The sequence below is a fragment of the Mytilus trossulus genome, chromosome 13 (genome assembly GCF_036588685.1).
Source record: "Mytilus trossulus isolate FHL-02 chromosome 13, PNRI_Mtr1.1.1.hap1, whole genome shotgun sequence".
Taxonomy (NCBI): domain Eukaryota; kingdom Metazoa; phylum Mollusca; class Bivalvia; order Mytilida; family Mytilidae; genus Mytilus; species Mytilus trossulus.
In genome coordinates, this window is record NC_086385.1 from 43282280 (window position 1) to 43303242 (window position 20963).

General features: G+C 31.9%; 1 protein-coding gene across 1 annotated transcript in view; it reads right to left on the reverse strand.

Moving 5' to 3' along the window:
- Positions 1-7759: 7759 nt before the first annotated feature.
- Positions 7760-20963, reverse strand: part of LOC134695158 (ADAM 17-like protease) — a 52895-nt gene continuing 39691 nt past the window's right edge. The window contains exons 19-23 of the mRNA XM_063556360.1: positions 14231-14343; positions 13506-13584; positions 11379-11467; positions 9624-9677; positions 7760-9457 (exon numbers count right to left, since the gene is read on the reverse strand). Of these exons, the coding sequence (XP_063412430.1) occupies positions 9215-9457; positions 9624-9677; positions 11379-11467; positions 13506-13584; positions 14231-14343 (578 nt within the window). The 3' untranslated portion in view covers positions 7760-9214. The remainder of the gene's footprint in view (positions 9458-9623; positions 9678-11378; positions 11468-13505; positions 13585-14230; positions 14344-20963) is intronic.

Genomic DNA, 20963 nt, shown 5'->3' on the forward strand with positions numbered 1-20963 from the left:
GTCGTGTTGCTTATGTGATAACAAATCCGGTAAATAGTCTAATCCGGTAGGTCACATTCATGAACAAGATGAACATCAATATATAGTATACAACTTACCGTATTAAACGTCTAGTCGTTATTACATGTTACAATATATTTTTTCAATAGATATGCATCACACTGACTAAATCGGTCTAGCATGGATTGTATTCACTTTTATTTTAAGCAGATAATACTTTCAGCATTAATATAGAAAAATAATAAAATTATTTTTGGTGATTTTATTAGCAAGCAATATCTTTAATAAGATATCTGACGCCTTCAGATGTGACAAAAGCGTTTCAAAACAAGCCATGCATACATCTTTATCAGGTTTTTTCATCGAAGTTCACAAATTTTTACGGTGTAAGCGTATTGATACCGCAGCTTACCGCAGTTGTGTGGATGGATGTGCTTTCCTCCAAAGAATTAAATAATACTGGTACCGTTACTAAATGTATTTTTATAAGTATTTCTTTTCCAAACATAAAATGTAAAATCACAAAAATACTGAACTCCGAGGAAAATTCAAAACGGAAAGTCCATATTCAAATGGCAAAATCAAAGGATAAAACACATCAAACGATTTGACAATTGTCATATTGCTGACTTGGTACAGGCATTTTCAAATGAAGAAAACGGTGGATTTAACCTGGTTTTATAGTGCTACGCCTCTCACTTTTATGACAGTCGCATCAAATTCTGTTATTTTTACAATGTAGCGTGAACAAAATGTCTCAAATAAGGGTACAACTACAACACGAACCCCACCAATAAATGAGGTTGATCTTAGATTTCCCAGATGGCGAGCAGACCCCGCTCCACATAAAAATCGAACAAAGATATGGAATACACATACACATAAGATATTATAAGTTACAAACTGTAATCATGGGGAAAAACTTAAAACAGTTCAGAACCATGATCAATTTTAACTACATGTCAAGCACATCGTTAACAATTAGAGAAACGCTTTATATCGGTGTGTATATATCAGGACAAACGGACTCAAAAAGAGATGATCTCTAAATATATTCCGAGCTTTGACAAGTAAATGCATTTATTTTATACTGTAGATTCATTATTATTCATGGGATATCAGTTATCGAGGAATTCGTGGGTAACGGTGAATCACGAATTCAAATGTTCAATGAAATACAAATGTTCTATAGAAAATAAATGAATCCACAGTAAAATGTAAAATAACGAATGCCAAGGAAAATTTAATAGGATAAAAAATAAAAAACAACACGTTGAATAGTTAAAATTGCTTGGATACGCTCAGTGCTATTTTGACCCTTTTTTACATCCTCTTCCTCGGAACCCTATGTCACCTTTGCTGTATGCATTCAACGAATCTTATTAAATACTTTTAAAAAGATTTTTCATAGATTTGAGTGTTGGTATCCTCGACAAAAGAGGAACGAAAGATACCAAAGGCCAGTCAAACTCATAAATCTAAAACAAACTGACAACGCCATGGCTAAAAATGAAAAAGACAAACAGAAAAACAATAGTACACATGACACAACATAGAAAACTAAAGAATAAACAACACGAACCCCACCAAAAACCAGGGGTGATTTCATGTGCTCTAGAAGGGTAAGCAGATCTTGCTCCACATGTGGCACCCGTCGTGCTGCGTATGTGATTACAAATCCGGTAAATAGTCTAATTCGGTAGGTCACATCCATGAAAGGGAAGGGGATTGTAGTTACTACGTAAGGAACATATCCGATATCATTTGTGAAACGGTTATTCCATAACGACAACTTATGTAATTGATTCCTGTTAGTTGAATTTGTGGAACAATTATATGGCATTTGGAAGAGGTCATTTTTAGTGATGCTAAAATATTTTATGTTTATAAACTATGGATCTTTCATTTTCTTAGGTATCTTTTTTCGTGGATTCATTTCACACGGGAACGCCATCCTCCTAAATTTCTTCCAGACAATTATGTTATATTTAAGTGAGAGAAAAAAAAGTGTGTAGTAATATAACTAGTATAGACCATAAGCACAAAAGATTTTGCGTTGAAATAACAAATTTGAACTAGAATTTGTTAGATTATCATGTATAAATGGGGCAGAATAATCCCTGGAATCACTTGAGGGCAGACTATCATAGGAAAGTGTGTTTTTTTTCTTTTCAAAAATTAATATGTTTGTTCTTGTAGCATAACATCAATCTCGCGTCCTTCTGAAATAAACATTCATTATCATTGAAATAAAACATTCATGATGACACGAGGTCTCACAATAAAGTGCACAGGTAAGTTAAAGAGTAATTTGATAAAAATCGTGTTTTCATGATCCTAGCAATAAAGTGTTATTTTAAGTATTGAATGCTTCTTTTTTGTAATTGCATAGGGTTGTAAAAGCGTTGACCGTGCGCACATCTTTGGTCCGCGCTTCATACAAAAAGTACTTCGGTCAACACTTTTACATCTCAATCCATTCACAAAAGAACATTCAATTCTTAAATAAATTGCCTAAAAATGCTCAGTGTTTTTTTAGCAGCTTTTATACTTTTCAACTTTGTACTTGTTTGACTTTGTTACCATTTTGATCTAAACGTCACTGGTAAGTCTAATGAAGACGAAACGCGCGTCTGGCGTATTAAATTATAAGCCTGGTTTCTTAAAAATTGATAACTGTTGTATGCAGTCCTTCTCATAACCCTATGACATCCTTGCAGTGAGCATTCAACTAATCTTTTTAAATACTTAATGTATTCAATTTGACAGTAGGTATCCTAGAAAATTTAATATGTGATTTTTGGTCGTTCATTTTATGTCTTAATCATATGACGTGAGGGATAAGAAGATTTGGTTTTGATATTTGTTAAGTGTAAAATACTCTGTTTGAAGCTTAGGTAAAATCGATAACTCTATCGGATGGTTTTTCAAGTCCACTTTAAATAATACTTATAATCGATAACTGTCTGATTTTGTGTTGTTATTTGTATTGACAATATATATATATGTTCCAGAACGTATGAGTATTTGGACCATACGCGTATGGTCTGGACCGTACCCTTATGGTCTGGACCGTATGCTTACTTTTTCAAAATACCCATACGGTCGGACCGTACACGTACGGTCTGACTAATATTTTAGTAATATAAGAAGTTAGTCAAGTTTATTAGATACAAATGCATATAACAGATCAGCACAACTTAACTCTAAAATTGATATAAAATGTTCAATTGTAATTGAAATACACACTTCTGTTAAATCTGTTAATCTCTTATAATTAGCATGTCGATGTAATACATTACATTTTTTTTCTGTATTGAATTATGCTCACAGAAATTGAAGATATCGGAAGTAAGTATAATGTGGGAGGACAATTGTTTTAGAATATTACAAAAAAAATACAAAGCTTAGGAACATGCATATGTAAAAAAATATTATGTTACTTGTGGTAGCAAGTGTCACCTAGTACCACAGTACAAAAATAGGATTCAGATGTACAGTTCAGCAAATATTTCATTTAAAAAGTTCGCTTGTTCATTTTATCCATCTAATTGTAATAATAACAATTTGTAAAACTTAAAATAAAGATTTCGATAAATGTTTGTTTAAATTTAACCCATTTGATTCAATAACATGTATTGCCATCTGGACCGTATGCGTATACTCATACGGTCCGACCGTACGCGTATGGTCGGACCGTACGGGTATACGTATACGGTCCGGTCCAAATACTCATATGGTCTGGAACATATTTACTAGTTGCCTCATTGGCAAACATACTAAATCTTCTTTTTGATAGTCCCAGCTTCAACATGATTATTAAATAATAATTAAGTGACAATGTCAATTTAGATATTAGCAGTTGTTATCAAATATTCCAGTTCTATGTACTGTAAATTCAGATATTATTGCGAAGTTTTTATTACTAAAAAAATGCAGCAGGATTTTAATCACAATAATGTAAACTTACATTTTTTTAATCTTTTAAATAAATAAAAACTGATTTTTCTCAATATCACGTTTTAGTCTAAAATGACAAAATCGCAATAATTATAATAAATGCGCACAATCATTTCTGACTTTACAGTTTGTTAAAATGTATGTTTGCTTGTACACTTCAGTGTTTCTGTTGTTTCCTTGTTTTCCTCTTATAGTTGATGTGTTCCCTCGGTTTCAGTTTGTAACCCAGATACTCTCAATCGAATTGAGACTGTTGAAAAGTGGTTTACTACTGTTATTTATCTATGGCTTTTAATTGTTGATTGATTTGATTCTGGTCCTAGAAAACTTTAGATAATGTTTTTTTTCTCATTTAATTTCCTGTACCACTCAAATAGCTTGTGACTCTTACCAGGATAGACCTTATTGTGAAAGAAAATGTCAAAACTGAACATCACAGCCTTTCCTGTATAATTTTTCAAGATAGGCAAAATCCCTAAACTTTGTTAAGTATCATTAGTTAACAACAAATGGAAGTTTTAAACGACCTTGACTGGCTATACAACCCTTGCACGGTCGGTTCATCGTTTAAGAGCAATAACTCCTACAAAAAGTTGACCTACGATTTCAGATATGCATTTGTCTCATTTTTAGAGTTCTCAAGATTATTGGCAACAAGAATGTGTCCATAGTACACAGATGTCCCTCTCACACTTTCATTTTCTATGTTCAGTATACCTTGAAATTGGGGTAAAAAATCTTATTTGACATTTAAATAAAAAGATCATATCATATGGAACATGTATACTAAGTTTCAAGTTGATTGGACTTCAACTTCATCAAAAAGTATCTTGACCAAAACTTTTAACCTGAAACTGGACAGATGGTAGGACGAACAGAAGTATGAACTAACTGACGCACAGACCAGAAAACATTATGCCCCACTACTATGGTAGGTGGAGCAAAAAACTGCAAAATCATCATTTGTCCATCTTTCAGTGTACCTTATGTTTTCTGAGACAAATCTATGTTCTGCATTATAACAAAAGTTCTGATTTTCTTATAGAAATAATACACTAACGTCAGAAAATATTGTGATGTTTTTATAACTTGGAAAATATGTGACTAGTTGAGTCTTGCAATAATGCAACTTGCATTCAGGTATCTGATACATATATCTTTATGTAGTTTTTCTGAAAATCTCAATAAATAAACTCCCATTTTTGTTCATTCATCATGCACTGAGTTAATAGTAGCAAAGAGTTCTATAACCATGTGAAATCTACAAAAAAGACATTGTACTATAAATTAGTTTTATTACTACAAATTATTACAAAAAAGTTTACATGTATATAAAATTCATCTGTTTAACAAAAAAAAATTCCTTATTTTAAAGGACTGCTCCCTGCTCCAAACAGAGCACTACAGTAGACAATCTCAAAAGTTTGGACAAAACTTAAACATGAATGTATCATCAGAGTCTGCTGAAATATGTAATTCATGGAAAAGTAAAACAATGGTGAAGGATGATGTAAATGGGAGAATTTTACATTCTATGGTTATCAACTAGTCATGAGTGTAGAGACAACACACAAAACAAACATAATTATTCACCACTCTCCATCATATATATGTAAAGGATGTTCACATGTCATTCGCTATTTTTGAATAGTTTTAGAGAATATAAACTTGTCAATGATAAATCAACAGAGACCATTTTCAGCCACAATTTCAATGGCTATTATCTCAAAAAACAAGCACATTGACCTATATATATTTGTTACTTTTTTGGTTCCTTTATCAATCCCCTATCAATATGTACTAGTGTTACAAAAAGCTTGTTGTTTTGAAACTGTAGCACACTTCCTTAATTTGTATCTAGCATTGATTATGACACAAAGTAGCCTCCATTGAAGGCTAAAGTGAAATATTGGAACCAAAGGGTAAATTTTTTTAAAGACCACACAAAACATCTTGACTTTAAACAAGCAACAATGGTTCAATGTTTTCTTCCATTTGTATTGCAATTAATCCTTTGGAAAAGAGCTTTGATGAATCAGTCTACAGATACTTTTAAGCTCTGCCTATTGACATGAACATTACTTTGTCTTCAACTGTTGAAATCTCCATGAATATTCATGATATTTCATAAATCTTACAATCTCAATTTTGCATAAAATTTGCACTTATCTTAATGTCAAAAACTACCGGATTTTATTTTATATCACTTCTTAGTTCAAATTAGTGTGCTGCATTCTTTAACAATGAATAAAAAGACAATATAATGTTTGAGATATGTTTGTTGATAACAAAATATTGAACAGACAACATCTAACAATATATACTTTCAAAATATTATGCAAATATACATATTTTTATGCATTAAAAAATGTATCAAAATACAAAAGAATGAATTAAACATATCACATAATATCTGGACGGAACTATACATAACAATAAAAATTGTTTAATATGACTTTTATAGTGTACCACAGAAAAAAATTGTATTTTGAAAGAAAATATGTCAATAAAAATCACGTCTCTTTTATAGTTTTCTTTTATTCTTATATGATCAGAAATGAAATCATGGTAATAGCTTGATTAACATGCAACAAAACAACGATTTCTCTAATTTTTGTGCTATTTCCTGACTGGTGTGAGAAAAATATTTCTCCTCACTAGTGAAAAATCTGTTCTCGGCAAATGATTAGTCGAAATTTGATTATTACGTCCAAATGTTTTGTTTTTTTCTCAATTTCCCTATTAGGACGTTATGAAAAAAAGGCGACCTTGTCTGATGATGTCGCATATAAAGAACACAAGTTTCTGAAAATCTTTGAAAAAGAATGATTAAAGTCATCAGAGAAACAGATTCCGACACTATAACTTGTGTCTTACGATATTTCTCCACTCTCCACAGTTAAATTTAATTATTTAAAATGCTCGGCAAGCCTCGCACTTTTAAATAAGAAAATTTAACTGTCACGAGTGGAGAAATATTGTAATACACTTGTTGCAGTGTAAGAATCTATATGTCTCTTTTTATAGTTGTCTTTTATTTTTATATAATAAGAAATGTATGTATACATGGAATAATATGCAAAAAAAAAATTTTCTCTCTTACTTCTCCAAAAATTCAAAAACAATTCAGAGAGAGAGAACACTTGAAGCTGTATATTGAAATTTAATTATAAATACAGGAGATATATCTTTTTTAAAGAAAGTTTTTTAAGGCACGAAAACGATTCAATAAATCAAAACAATAATTATTGAAATATCATGTAAGGAAAATAATTACCCTCAAAATGTCAGGCTATGAGTATTTCTATTGCAAATATGTTTAAGTTACAACACTAACTATGTAAATAACTAAAGTTTCGTGAAAAAAATAGTTAAATTTCATTCACATTTTGATTTGTTTATTGAGCTCTGTATCAAAATAAGGAAATATTTACAGACTCTTTTCATTTAACAAAAAATCCTAATATTCCAACTCAATCTATTATGCACTTGTAAAATATAAAAAAAATATATATAAATATTAATAAAACAAAACAAACAAAACAAGCAATATACACTAAGGGGGAGGAGGTGTCATCCTGTTTTTCATGAAAAAAAGTATTTAGCATTTTTCCTCAGATCCTAAAAAAAATCTTCAATTTCTAAGTTGGATAGGCTAAAATCCTGATTACCTCAAAATTATAGGCCCATTTCCAAATTCCTGCAAAAATATAGGTCTGATCCCAATGTCATGAAAAAAGTGTTCTGGCCCCCCTACAAAGTCTCAGAAAAATAACAAGGTAAAGGCATGAATACAAATACAAAAAATCACACATTACTATATAAATAGCCTCTGACAAATGTACAGCAAAATAAAAAAGAAAAACTACTTCTGGCTTAAATGTTTGCTATTCTATGGGCTGTCATAAACTTTTACTTCAAGTGGACCATGCGCTTTTACTCCATTTAATATATTGATTTGATAAACTAGAAAAAAAACCACAAATTCTATAATTATGTAACAATACCTGGTTCAAGTACAAAAACAAAACATTAAATGCCAGCACAACCAGAGAATATCAATTGCAATTTGAAATAGTATTCAGAACAAAAAAGGTATAACTGAATACCAAAGTTTCCAAATAAGTTGGCATACAAATATAGCACTATTAAGCAATGAAGTAAATAAAAATAAATTTTGTCAGCAAATTTAAATTTAGCTAATTAATTTGGATAATTGATTGACTTAACAAAATTGGTGTCAAACAAACTCTTAATTCCATTTCCATTCTCAATTTTATCTTAATCAATGTCTGCTTCAACAGTCCTAGGTAAATTTGCATACAAAGTTTTGAAATACAAAAAAAACAATTATTTAGAGTTATGTCCCTTGCATTGTAGTTATTTTAAAATACTCCACTTTCAACTAAATTTATTACAAAAAAATCAATGAATTAATATGATTGGTAAAGAAGTACAAAACTAGCATATATTCAAATGCCATCATATTGAAATTGTGGTAAATACTATGATATTTAAAAAAAAAGTTTAACCCTAATGTCAAAAAATTAGAAATGCCCTAAGAAGTATTCAATGTTCCTGTTCTTATATATCTAAGGCTGATTATTTTTTTTTATTTAATTTCAAAAGAAACAACATAAGGCTTAGTTGTATATGAAATATGAAAATAAAAATGCAAAATATTGCAATTAGACCATATCTAAAAATCTCTTAACACAATATCAACTGCTAATTAATTCAATGAATTAACGTTCTACTGTATAATTCCACCATGCCTACTATGTTTAAACTAAAGTGGGATGTTCTTGATTCCAGAGATCTCAATACACCTTATCAATTCAATCAAGAGACCTCAAATTATATATCATGAGAAAATCAGGGGCAATAACTCTGGAATTAATGGAAACATTATCTGTCTTAATTCCAACTTAATCAAAGTTGCATAATAAAATATCTACTGATGGGAAAAAAATCTACAATAAAGTCCAACTTCTTTATAAAGGACAACCTCTCAGTACCCCAGAATAGCGACCTTAGAAAAGAGGTGGGTACTGAGATGAGATTCAAAATGCATAGGTATAACTACAGCTGGCACCCTGACAAAAAACTGGTTTTTGGTAAAATAAGGGTGATTCATATCAGGTTTTACAGTACCATAAATTGCTCCTAAGATAATTATAGGTTCAACTCTTCTGAATTAAAATCAACCCCCTGTTTACGCTACACTATTACCATCTGTTATCAACCCTCTAGTTTATGCTACACTATCACCATCTAAATCCCTTGACATGTTTAAATGGTTTTCATCTTTTCTTCTTCTGTTGGGTTTCACCTTATTTTTCTGAGATTTCCCTGGTTTGGTGCTTGGAGAACGACTGCTATAAGGTCTTCCAGAGAGTGACCTCGGCTCCATCGACAGGTAAGGATTATCAGAACGAGGCTTCTTCGCAGGTCTTTTGATAGGACGGCCATCTTGGTCAACCATCAAATTTCTGTTCTGTAATATTTAAAAAAAAAAAAAATTCTTGTTGAATTGCTAGATTTAAGTTTATGTTATTACAATTTTACTTTTTATCAAGATTCGTTTCTTTTGTACAGATTTTTTTTACAAGGACTAACTGTGAGATGTATAAGAAGATAAAAGCTAGTCTGTCAAAACTTACTGCTCTTTTCTGAATGTTTAATTCATTTCTAGACCATTTTTGACTCCTTTTGTCCTGAAAAGAAAACCAAAGATGAATCAAACTCTGATAAACATATAATTAGACATTTTGATATCATAGATATAGGGAGATGTGGTGTGAGTGCCAATGAGACAACTCTCCATCCAAATAACAATTTAAAAAAAAGTAAACCATTATAGGTCAATGTACGGCCTTCAACATGGAGCCATGTCTGACACCGTCAACAACCTATAAAGGGCCCCAAAATTACTAGTGTAAAACCATTCAAACGGGAAAACCAACAGTCTAGTGTCAACATATTAATATACATTTTAATATTAGGTATTTCACTTTGTAAATAAAGCCATCTTCTAATTATCACAAATATGTTTGACAAATGTACACAGTTTACATTCTCTCTATTTTCATTGTTTCCCTATATATTATATAATTTAATTTTGGATGTAACACATCTTCTGATTGGCTGATGTTGTTTTGTTATCAGCCCATAGTCATAATTTATTCATGTGACCGTGACGTCATCAACTTTTTTTCATGGTTTTCTACGTTTAAAAATTGAATTTAGAATTAAATTATAAGAAAGGACTATTATTTTCAGTCTATTTGATATTGTTTATTCATTGTGTACCAAATTTTTTATGTTATTTCTTCATAGACAGAATAAAGAGGGCCCTCATGGGTTTTTTGATTATGTGATTACTTGGCCGTTTTTTTAATGATTATTTGATTATTAAGCCAATTATTTCATGATTATTTGATTACCTAGGACTGTATTTTTAGTTTATGATTATAGACCCCAATATATTTGCACTAAAACTTTAAGTCCTAAACTAAAATGGATAAAAACAGATCTTGATTAAGTCTTTTAGTATTAGGAAATGTGATTGAGTTATCTGTCTTGGAGCAAAAAGATCATATTTTCAGGTGCTTTTGCATTTAAGGACTTATACACAGTAGTTAGTATTTGAACAGAAGAGAAGGCAGACATAGTAAAAATGTAATAAAAAAGTAGGATTTTTGGTTAATTTCAAAAAGAGTTGGTTCACTTCATCATAATTTTGGCCCTAAAATTAATATATTTTTTAATGTGAAAATTAAATGAATACAGAATATATTAAAATTTACAATTGATCAAGTTAAGTTAAAATTTCACTTCTAATTGCATCATGTGATGTATTTTTTTACATCATAAATATAGGTGAATTTTTAAAACCTTTCAGGGATAAAGAAATAGGCTAACTAATAAGATGTGTTTTCTTTTAAAAGAGGGGACCATTACAGCAAGTAAACCTTGAAACTTGTCTAAACCTAACATCTCCATATCTCCAGGACTAAGAATTTTGTTTGATTTTCACAAATTTTGAATTCAATCAGGTTCACAATACATAACACTTGTTATGACTGAACTGAAGAAACTTAAAACACATATTTGGTTTTGGTTTTATATTTTGTACATAACTTAGGCTGTTATTTTTCTTGTTTGAATTGTTTTACATTTATCATTTCTGAACCATTTATAGCTGACTATGTGCTATGGGATTTGCACATTGTTGAGGATCATATGATGACCTATAGTTGTTATTTCTGTCTCATTTTGTCTCATTGGCAATCACACCACATCTTCTTTATTTAATATTGGTTTAGACAAGTTTTCAGGTTATGCAAGATATGGTATAGACAGGTATCACTGTTACTGATCTTCTTTGCATTTTTATTGTAAATGATTTTACTTACCCTACACCAAACTACACAGCTGAGAGGTACCCAGATAAGTAGAGAGAACACCTGTATAAATGCTACCATGTTGGTTTTAAATGCTTCAGCTATTGAAAAAATATAAAAAATGTGTATAATAAATAGAATATAAGTTATTCCATGAAGATGTTCAATCATGGCAGGTCATGTTTTTGACAAAACAGAATATAAAACCCCAACTTTATTCCAGGGGCATAGCTCGGGTCTTCTATATAGTGAGGCTATTTGCCGAGCGATGCGAGGCGAAAAAATTTGAGCTAAGCGGAGCGAGGCGAATTTTTTTTTAGGGGTGTTTGAGGGCCTGAAACGCGTTTTCCTGGATTTAAATGTATAATTTGTGATTACAACCTAATGCCATATCGCCATATTGCTGTATGCTGCTGTAGCTAAATGTTGTTTAAGGACGGGTTTGTCTTCGGCTTTCCAATGGACGAAAAAATCAAAATTCCCATCTTCACGTTTAGCGTCTTTATCCCAATTTAATATGACCTCGAAGTGGTATGTTACGTTGACCCATGACTACGATAACGTCGATAATATTGAGAATTAGCTGTTGATTTTTCTCAATATTATCTTCGTAAGCCTTAGAAATACTACACTTGATGTTTTTTTCCCCTCCCTCAATGATTTGTAGAAAGTTTGACGATTTGAGCAAAGCGTCCTTGTGGCCACTAGATTCTTGATGTATCAAAAAAGTTCCTCTTTTAGCCCCGACAGCATTTTTCCAGTCTTTCATTCCAGACGAGGAAAATTTGTCTGAATAGCCACCAGAAGACTTACATTCACCAAACGCTATGCAGGGAGCACAGAAAGCAGAATCTGTAGAAGGAGAATACCTTAGCCAATTGAATTTATCTTCCCAGGCTACATTATATCTTCTACCGTGTGCAAGAGGAAATGAAAATTTTCCTTTTTCTGGTGCCCATTTTGAACCAAAAATTGTACTTTTAAGTGTATCATTTAAAGATTTTCCTATAAAACCAACTGGATCAAGAGACTGTGTTTGTGTTTGGGTTTTTGTATTTGGGTTTGTTTCAGAATCTTGAGAGTCGCTACATGAAGCTTCTTCATGGGTTTTGGATATAACTGCAAAAAAAAAGTCAGATTGTAAAATAAGTTCATGCAAGTTAATCGTTGACAGTTTTTTGTTGCTCATCATGAACGTCTGATACGACCGTCTTTCCGTAAGAAAATGAAATATTGCCTATCAAAGTGTTATAAAGGACGGACAGACAGACAGACATACATGTTATTAATTTTTAATATTGTACTGTTTGTATATTTGTCTCATGTTTGTGTGTCGGTTTAAAATAACCCTACAGAGCTTATGTTATTTGTACATGTAGTTACCGACTTTAAAAACAAAAAGGGGGTGTAAATATTGCTACCGATATGTCTCCGACCGCGGACTTTCTCTTTTTTTTATTGGGAACACACATTAGTATGTCACAGGGTGGATCCAGGTTTAAATACTAGGAGGCGAAAAATGACAAGTATATGCTAAAAAAAGTGCATGTTTAGGGGGCGTTTGCTGGGTCCGACCCTCCCCCATTTTTTCTTCCATCTGAATCCGCGCCTGTTTCATACACAATTTAAAGATCTATACACAATAAATCGGATATAATGCTGTCATGATACTAAAGAACTATTATATATTAATATACCTGGATCCATATTATCCGTGGATTCTGCAGTGACTGTCTTTCTTTTTTAAATAAGATATTTGTCCATGATTTCCAATTTTGGATCGTCAACAACTTTTTACAAATTTATAATACCATTGACGGGCGACAATGTATGTTTCCGTAAAAAAGCTTCACAGAAAAAGACGATGATCTAGTATTTTCTTATTTGAAATAAAACTAAGTGTCAAGTACATGAAAATATTTCATATTTTTTTTTTTTTTTGCCAAAAAAAACTAGTGAGGCACTTGCCTCATTGCCTCAATGGAAGCTACGCCACTGTATTCCAGACTACATGAAATTTGTCGGACTGTCAGAAAATTTGTAATCCTTCGAACACTTAAATTTGTGGTTAATTTTACCCATGAAATCAACATTTCATGATTAAATATGTCTCTTGATGATTTTTTTACATATACTTACCAATAAAATCAAAGCTTATTTGATCAATCAAATCAAAGAATCTGGATATGTAGCTAGGGTCAGAGTTTATACAGGTTCCCTGAAATGAAACAATATTTTGATTGATTTACCAAATTATGAAAGCATGCACATTAGTTGAATGATTCATATTCCCAATTATATATATTTTTGTAATGCTTAATACAAAGTTCAACAAATTGATGACACAGAAACATGTCTCACCTGAAATTCAGAAAAAAAGACAATCTGCTGGATAGCAACATTGCTTATCAATTCAAAATTGCTCAAGACCTAGACATAGAGAGCAGTACATCAAAATGATCTTCAAAATGGGACATTTTAAAACTGGGGAGGGGGAGAAACATTTTCAAATTAAAAGAAAAATTCATAAAAAATTCCATGCTCTTTCTACTCTCCACTCTATATACATTGTAACTAGTGGAGTTCTAGACTTCTCTTGAACTGATTTTTAATGTGCGTATTGTTATGAGTTTACTTTTCTAAATTGGCTAGAGGTATAGGGGAGGGTTGAGATCTCATAAACATGTTTAACCCTGCCTCATTTTTGCGCCTGTCCCAAGTCAGGAGCCGGAATTTCTCGCTGCGTTGAAGACCTGTTAGTGATCTTCTGCTTTTATATGTTCGATGGTCAGGTTGTTGTCTCTTTGACACATTCCCCATTTCCATTCTCAATTTTATGATATATTATATATATATATTAATACCTGTCTGCAATATCCCACAGTACATGGTCGTCCATCTTGATGGAATGCTGTCTGGTTTAACGCTGCACAAGTTGTTGAAGCACTTTTGCAGCATCTTTTACAGGAATCACCAACTGTATGATAAAATATTTCAGTATCAATTAAAAACACTAAATCATAAGGAATGGTTTTTTTTTACATTAACATTCTTAATTATGTGCCTGTATTTCAGTGGTTGTCATTTTCACAAACTGTTTTATTATACATTCCAGAATGTTTGATGGTCAGTTTCCTCAATTGAATCATTTCATATTTTGTATGTCAGCCTTTTATAGCCAACCATAGGTTACAGGTTTTTCTCATCGTTGAAGGTCCTACAATTGTTTACAGTTACTTACATCTACTTCATTTAAACTTTCATGGATATATATATAGTTGTCTCAAAAAATAAAATCACAAAAAAACTAAAGTAAAATTAAACTAGAGGCTCTAAAGAGCCTGTGTCGCTCACCTTGGTCTATGTGCATATTAAACAAAGGACACAAATGGATTCATGACAAAATTGTATTTTGGTGATGGTGATGTGTTTGAAGTTCTTACTTTACTGAACGATTTTGCTTCTTACAATTATATCTATCATGAACTTTGCCCATTAGTAACAGAGAACTATATTTGGTAAAAATTTACATAAATTTACCAAATTAATGAAAATTGTTAAAAATTGACTATAAAAGGCAATAACTCCTTAAGGGGTCAATTGACCATTTAGGTCATGTTGACTTATTTGTAGATCTTACTTTGCTGAACATTATTGCTGTTTACAGTTTATCGCTATCTATAATAGTATTCAAGATAACCAAAAACGGCAAAATTTCTTTAAAAATTACCAATTGGAGGGCAGCAACCCAACAACCAGTTGTCCAATTCATCTGAAAAATTCAGGGCAGATAGATATTGACTTGATTAACAATTAAACTTCTTGTCAGATTTGCTCTAGATGCTTTGGTTTCATAGTTATAAGCAAAAAACTGCATTTTACCCCTATGTTCTATTTTTAGCTGTGGCGGCCATCTTGGTTGTTTGACCAGGTCACGCCACACATTTTTTAAACTAGATACCCCAAAGATGGTTGTGGCCAAGTTTGGATTAATTTGGCCAAGTAGTTTCAGAGGAGAAGATTTTTGTAAAAGATAACTTTAATTTACGAAAAATGGTTAAAAATTGACTATAAAGGGCAATAACTCCTAAACGGGTCAACTGACCATTTTGGTCATGTTGACTTATTTGTAGATCTTACTTTGCTGAACATTATTGCTGTTTACAGTTTATCTATATCTATAATAATATTCAAGATAATAACCAAAAACAGCAAAATTTCCTCAAAATTACCAATTCAGGGGCAGCAACCCAACAACCGATTGACCGATTCATCTGAAAATTTTAGGGCAGATAGATCTTGACCTGATAAACATTTTTATCTCTGTCAGATTTCCTCAAAATGCTTTGGTTTTTGAGTTATAAGCCAAAAACTGCATTTTACCCCTTTGTTCTATTTTTAGCCGTGGCGGCCATCTTGGTTGGTTGACCAGGTCACGCCACACATTTTTTAAACTAGATACCCTAAAGATGATTGTGGCCAAGTTTGGATTAATTTGGCCAAGTAGTTTCAGAGGAGAAGATTTTTGTAAAAGATTACTTTAATTAATGAAAAATGGTTAAAAATTGACTATAAAGGGCAATAACTCCTAAACGGGTCAACTGACCATTTTGGTCATGTTGACTTATTTGTAGATCTTACTTTGCTGAACATTATTGCTGTTACAGTTTATCTCTAACTATAATAATATTCAAGATAATAACCAAAAACAGCAAAATTTCTTCAAAATTACCAATTCAGGGGCAGCAACCCAACAACCGATTGACCGATTCATCTGAAAATTTCATGGCAGATAGATCTTGACCTGATAAACATTTTTACCCCATGTCAGATTTACTCTAAATGCTTTGGTTTTTGAGTTATAAGCCAAAAACTGCATTTTACCCCTATGTTCTATTTTTAGCCGTGGCGGCCATCTTGGTTGGTTGACCGGGTCACGCCACACATTTTTTAAACTAGATACCCCAATGATGATTGTGGCCAAGTTTGGTTTGATTTGGCCCAGTAGTTTCAGAGGAGAAGATTTTTGTAAAAGTTAACGACGACGGACGACGACGACGGACGACGACGACGGACGACGACGGACGACGACGGACGCCGGACGCCAAGTGATGAGAAAAGCTCACTTGGCCCTTCGGGCCAGGTGAGCTAAAAAAGAAAAGTCCACAATCAAATGGCAAAATCAAAAGTTCAAATACATCAAACAAATGGAAAACAACTCATATTCCTGACTTGGTACAGGCATTTTCTTATGTAGAAAATGGTGGATTGAACCTGGTTTTATAGCTAGCTAAACCTCTCACTTGTATGACAGTCGCATCAAATTCCATTATATTGTCAACGATGCGTGAACAAAAGAAACAGTCATACCACATTTCCTTATTTTTTCTTTCTTATTAATTTAATCTTTCAAAACATTGAGTTGTGTGCCATGTGACGTGAGGATACTACTGCTTATAACTCGACATTTATGAACAGTTCAGACAGAATTAATATATAAGTTGTAAAAAAAGTATCATGAGACAGGAATTGACAGTGGGAGACAAATTAGAAAAAAATAAATCGCTTACATGGGACAACTAAAGTTATAAGATTCATTATCAAATATCACATCATTCCATGCAATAGGTACAATAAACATTCAAAGAATCCTCAAATTAGTACACTGATACATATGGATACCTCAAGAACTTCTTAAAACACAAAAAAAAAGGTTGATAGTACTGAAAACTCTAATTTAAAAGGTGTGATACAGCTTATCTTGACTACCGGGTATATTTTGAAATGAATCTCATTTTTACTTACAAACTTCAAGATGGAAGACGTTATTATATTTAAAAAGAGTTGTCTCCCTTTTGAATAAATATGTCCCCCATATTCTTTCAAAAGTAAGAAATGACAGTACTGTGTTTAACGAGTTGACTTTGTAAGTGTAGTTTCACTGCTCACATTACTGTAAAATATTGTGCAATGCTGCTGAATTGACAGCAGACCTCATCCAATTAAAAAAACTTTGCATGTTATACCGTATAGCGGGTTATTTTCGCGGTAGTAAAATTTCGCGATTTTCATTGAATAAGGTATACGAAAAATTTTGGCGGTTATTATTTTGGCGGATTTAACATTTTTAACATTACCTTTGCATGTACACTTTAAAATTGGCGGAATTTATTTTGGCGATTTTGTTCTTTCCGCGAAAATAAGCAAAAATTTACACCCCGCGAAAATAACCCGCTATACGGTATAAGCATTAGAATTGTATTACATCTGTTGGTAAAAAACTCCATGAAAATACACCACAAACAATACAAGCATTATTAAACACCATAAACATTGTTATTTTAGTTCAGACATGTATATCATTTTGGGAACAGCTAATTCAAACTTTACAATTTTAAAGATATGTAAGACAAGAAAATTGCCCATTTTAAAGCTTATTTGTAGGTTGTACAAATATGCTGCCATATCTTATACATATTTTCACTAAATCAACTCATCATAGATACCAGGATTAAATATTGTATTGACGCCAGAAGTGTGTTACCTCTATAAAATACTCATCAGTGATGCTGGAATCAAAAAAAGTTAAAAAGGGAAAAGCAAAGATGAAGATGAACTTGTTGAAGACCCCAAAAAAAGTGTTGCCAAATACAACAAAAATGTACAGCTAAGGTCATCTAACAGTCTTTACAGGATAAAGCAGACTCATGTTACATGTAAGTATTTCTTTATATGAAACAAAGACAAGTCCTACATAATTTTTTGAAAAGTGCAAATTTAAAAAAGACTTAAATATGGGAAAAACAATGTTCGTATAACACCTATTAAATTTATGAGATGGATATGATTGCCAATGAAACAAATATCCACCAGAGAGGATCAATGACATAGATGTTAGCAACTGAAGATCACAGTTAATGGCCTTCAACAATAAGCAAAAAAACAAGACCTTTTCAATGTCAAACAATATATCACCATTAAATTCTGAAAATTATATCAAAATAAATCAAATCACTTAAAAATACACCAATCTACATTCATTTGATAGTTATATTAACTTATTTTAACTACACTGTGGATGAAGAAAAAAACTTTTTAAATTATTTATTACTTGAACCAAATTTGCCCAAAAGTTGGTCATCAGGTAATAAAGCATCAATTTTGACAATTTTCCATCCTTTTCCTGACCAGAAGACCAAAGGATGCTGATAGATGTATCTTACTGTAGTCTGCATGTAGAGTGGACCCTAGTGAACACATAATTTACAACAAAGCTTAGGTTAAAGTCAAACTAATCTAGGTACAGCAGCCTAAAGAAGGTCATATATACTTAAAATCCAGAATTACTCGATTTTTCCTTATTCTTGGTTTCAACTGCAACGACCGCAGAGGTTGAACCCTGAACAGTTGGGGCAAGTATGGACATAACATTCAAGCTGGATTCAGCTCTAAATTTGGATTGTGATTAAATAGTTGACACAGCATAGGTTTCTGACACAGAATGAATGTGTTCTAATGAAATTAAAATTTTTGTTTTCTCTTAGAGCAATTCACTATGCTGTTGAATATTATTCCTCTCAAAAAAATGTTTGAAGAAATTTTCTTTTTATTTATGAAATTTCAAATGAGAAAATTGAACCCAATTTTTTTAATCACATCCCCCTTACCCTTATTCCAAAACTAATCTCAATTAAAATTTCTAATGGAGTTTGCAACAATTACTACTCATTTAAATACATCATAAAATATTAAGATGTAAAAAAACTGCTTGTTATCACTGAATGGTAAAGATTATTTTAATTTATCAGTTGGTAGTAAAAAGTGAATATACATTGTATATTGTATATATAACAAAGATTTAAGTTGATTCTGGACAAAGAAAGATAACTCCAAATAAAAAAAAATCTTACAATTAGATATTTCTTGCTTACTATTCTGGACAAAGAAAGATAACTCTAATTAAAAACAAAATTGCTATTTCACAATATTTTGCAATAAGATATTTCTTGCCATTGCGCAATACTGTGCAATTGAAAAGACTTGCTATTGCACAAAACTTAATATAATAATTTAAGATCCTGATTTGGACCAACTTGAAAACTGGGCCCATAATCAAAAATCTAACTACATGTTTGGATTCAGCATATCAAAGAACCCCAAGATTTCAATTTTTGTTAAAATCAAACTAAGTTTAATTTTGGACCCTTTGGACTTTAATGTAGACCAATTTGAAAACAAGACCAAAAATGAGGAATCTACATACACAGTTAGATTTGGCATATCAAAGAACCTCATTTATTCAATTTTTGATGAAATCAAACAAAGTTAAATTTTGGACCCTGATTTGGACCAACTTGAAAACTGGGCCGATAATCAAGAATCTAAGTACATTTTTAGATTCAGCATATCAAAGAACCCAACCGATTAATTTTTTGTCAAAATCAAACGAAGTTTAATTTTGGACCCTTTGGACCTTAATGTAGACCAATTTGAAAACGGGACCAAAAGTTAAAAATCTACATACACAGTTAGATTCGGCATATCAAAGAACCCCAATTATTCAATTTTGATGAAATCAAACAAAGTTTAATTTTGGACCCTTTGGGCCCCTTATTCCTAAACTGTTGGGACCAAAACTCCCAAAATCATTACCAACCTTCCTTTTATGGTCATAAACCTTGTGTTTAAATTTCATAGATTTCTATTTACTTATACTAAAGTTATGGTGCGAAAACCAAGACAAATGCTTATTTGGGTCCCTTTTTAGCCCCTAATTCCGAAACTGTTGGGACCTAAACTCCCAAAATCAATACCAACCTTCCTTTTGTGGTCATAAACATTATGTTTAAATTTCATTATTTTCTATTTACTTAAACTAAAGTTATTGTGCGAAAACCAAGAATAATGCTTATTTGGGCCCTTTTTTGGCCCCTAATTCCTACACTGTTGAAACCAAAACTCCCAAAATCAATCCCAACCTTTCTTTTGTGGTCATAAACCTTGTGTCAAAATTTCATAGATTTCTATTAACTTAAACTAAATTATAGTGCGAAAACCAAGAAAATGCTTATTTGGGCCCTTTTTGGCCCCTAATTCCTAAAATGTTGGGACCAAAACTCCCAAAATCAAAACCAACCTTCCTTTTGTGGTCATAAACCTTGCTATAAAATTTTATAGATTTATATTCACTTTTACTAAAGTTAGAGTGCGAAAACTAAAAGTATTCGGATGACGACGACAACGACGCCAATGTGATAGCAATATACGACGAAATTTTTTCAAAATTTGCGGTCGTATAAAAAGTATGATAAAATAATTGAATTTCAATAATAAACACAATCAGAATTTATATTCATGTGGGTTTACACTTCTTTTGAAAGTTGTAGGCCTCTGAACAACCCGTGTGAGACACCAAAGGGAAGTCCATCCCTCCAGAAAAAAACAGTTTTATCAGATTTCAATTTTCCAAGCTTAAGTTCGTAAATGAGCTCAAAATGCACCTGCAACATGAGAAACATGACAATAAATAGCTTGTGATTGAGGGAGCATTCACCAACTACGAAATAGATATCATACATTTGACCTCTAAAAGTATGG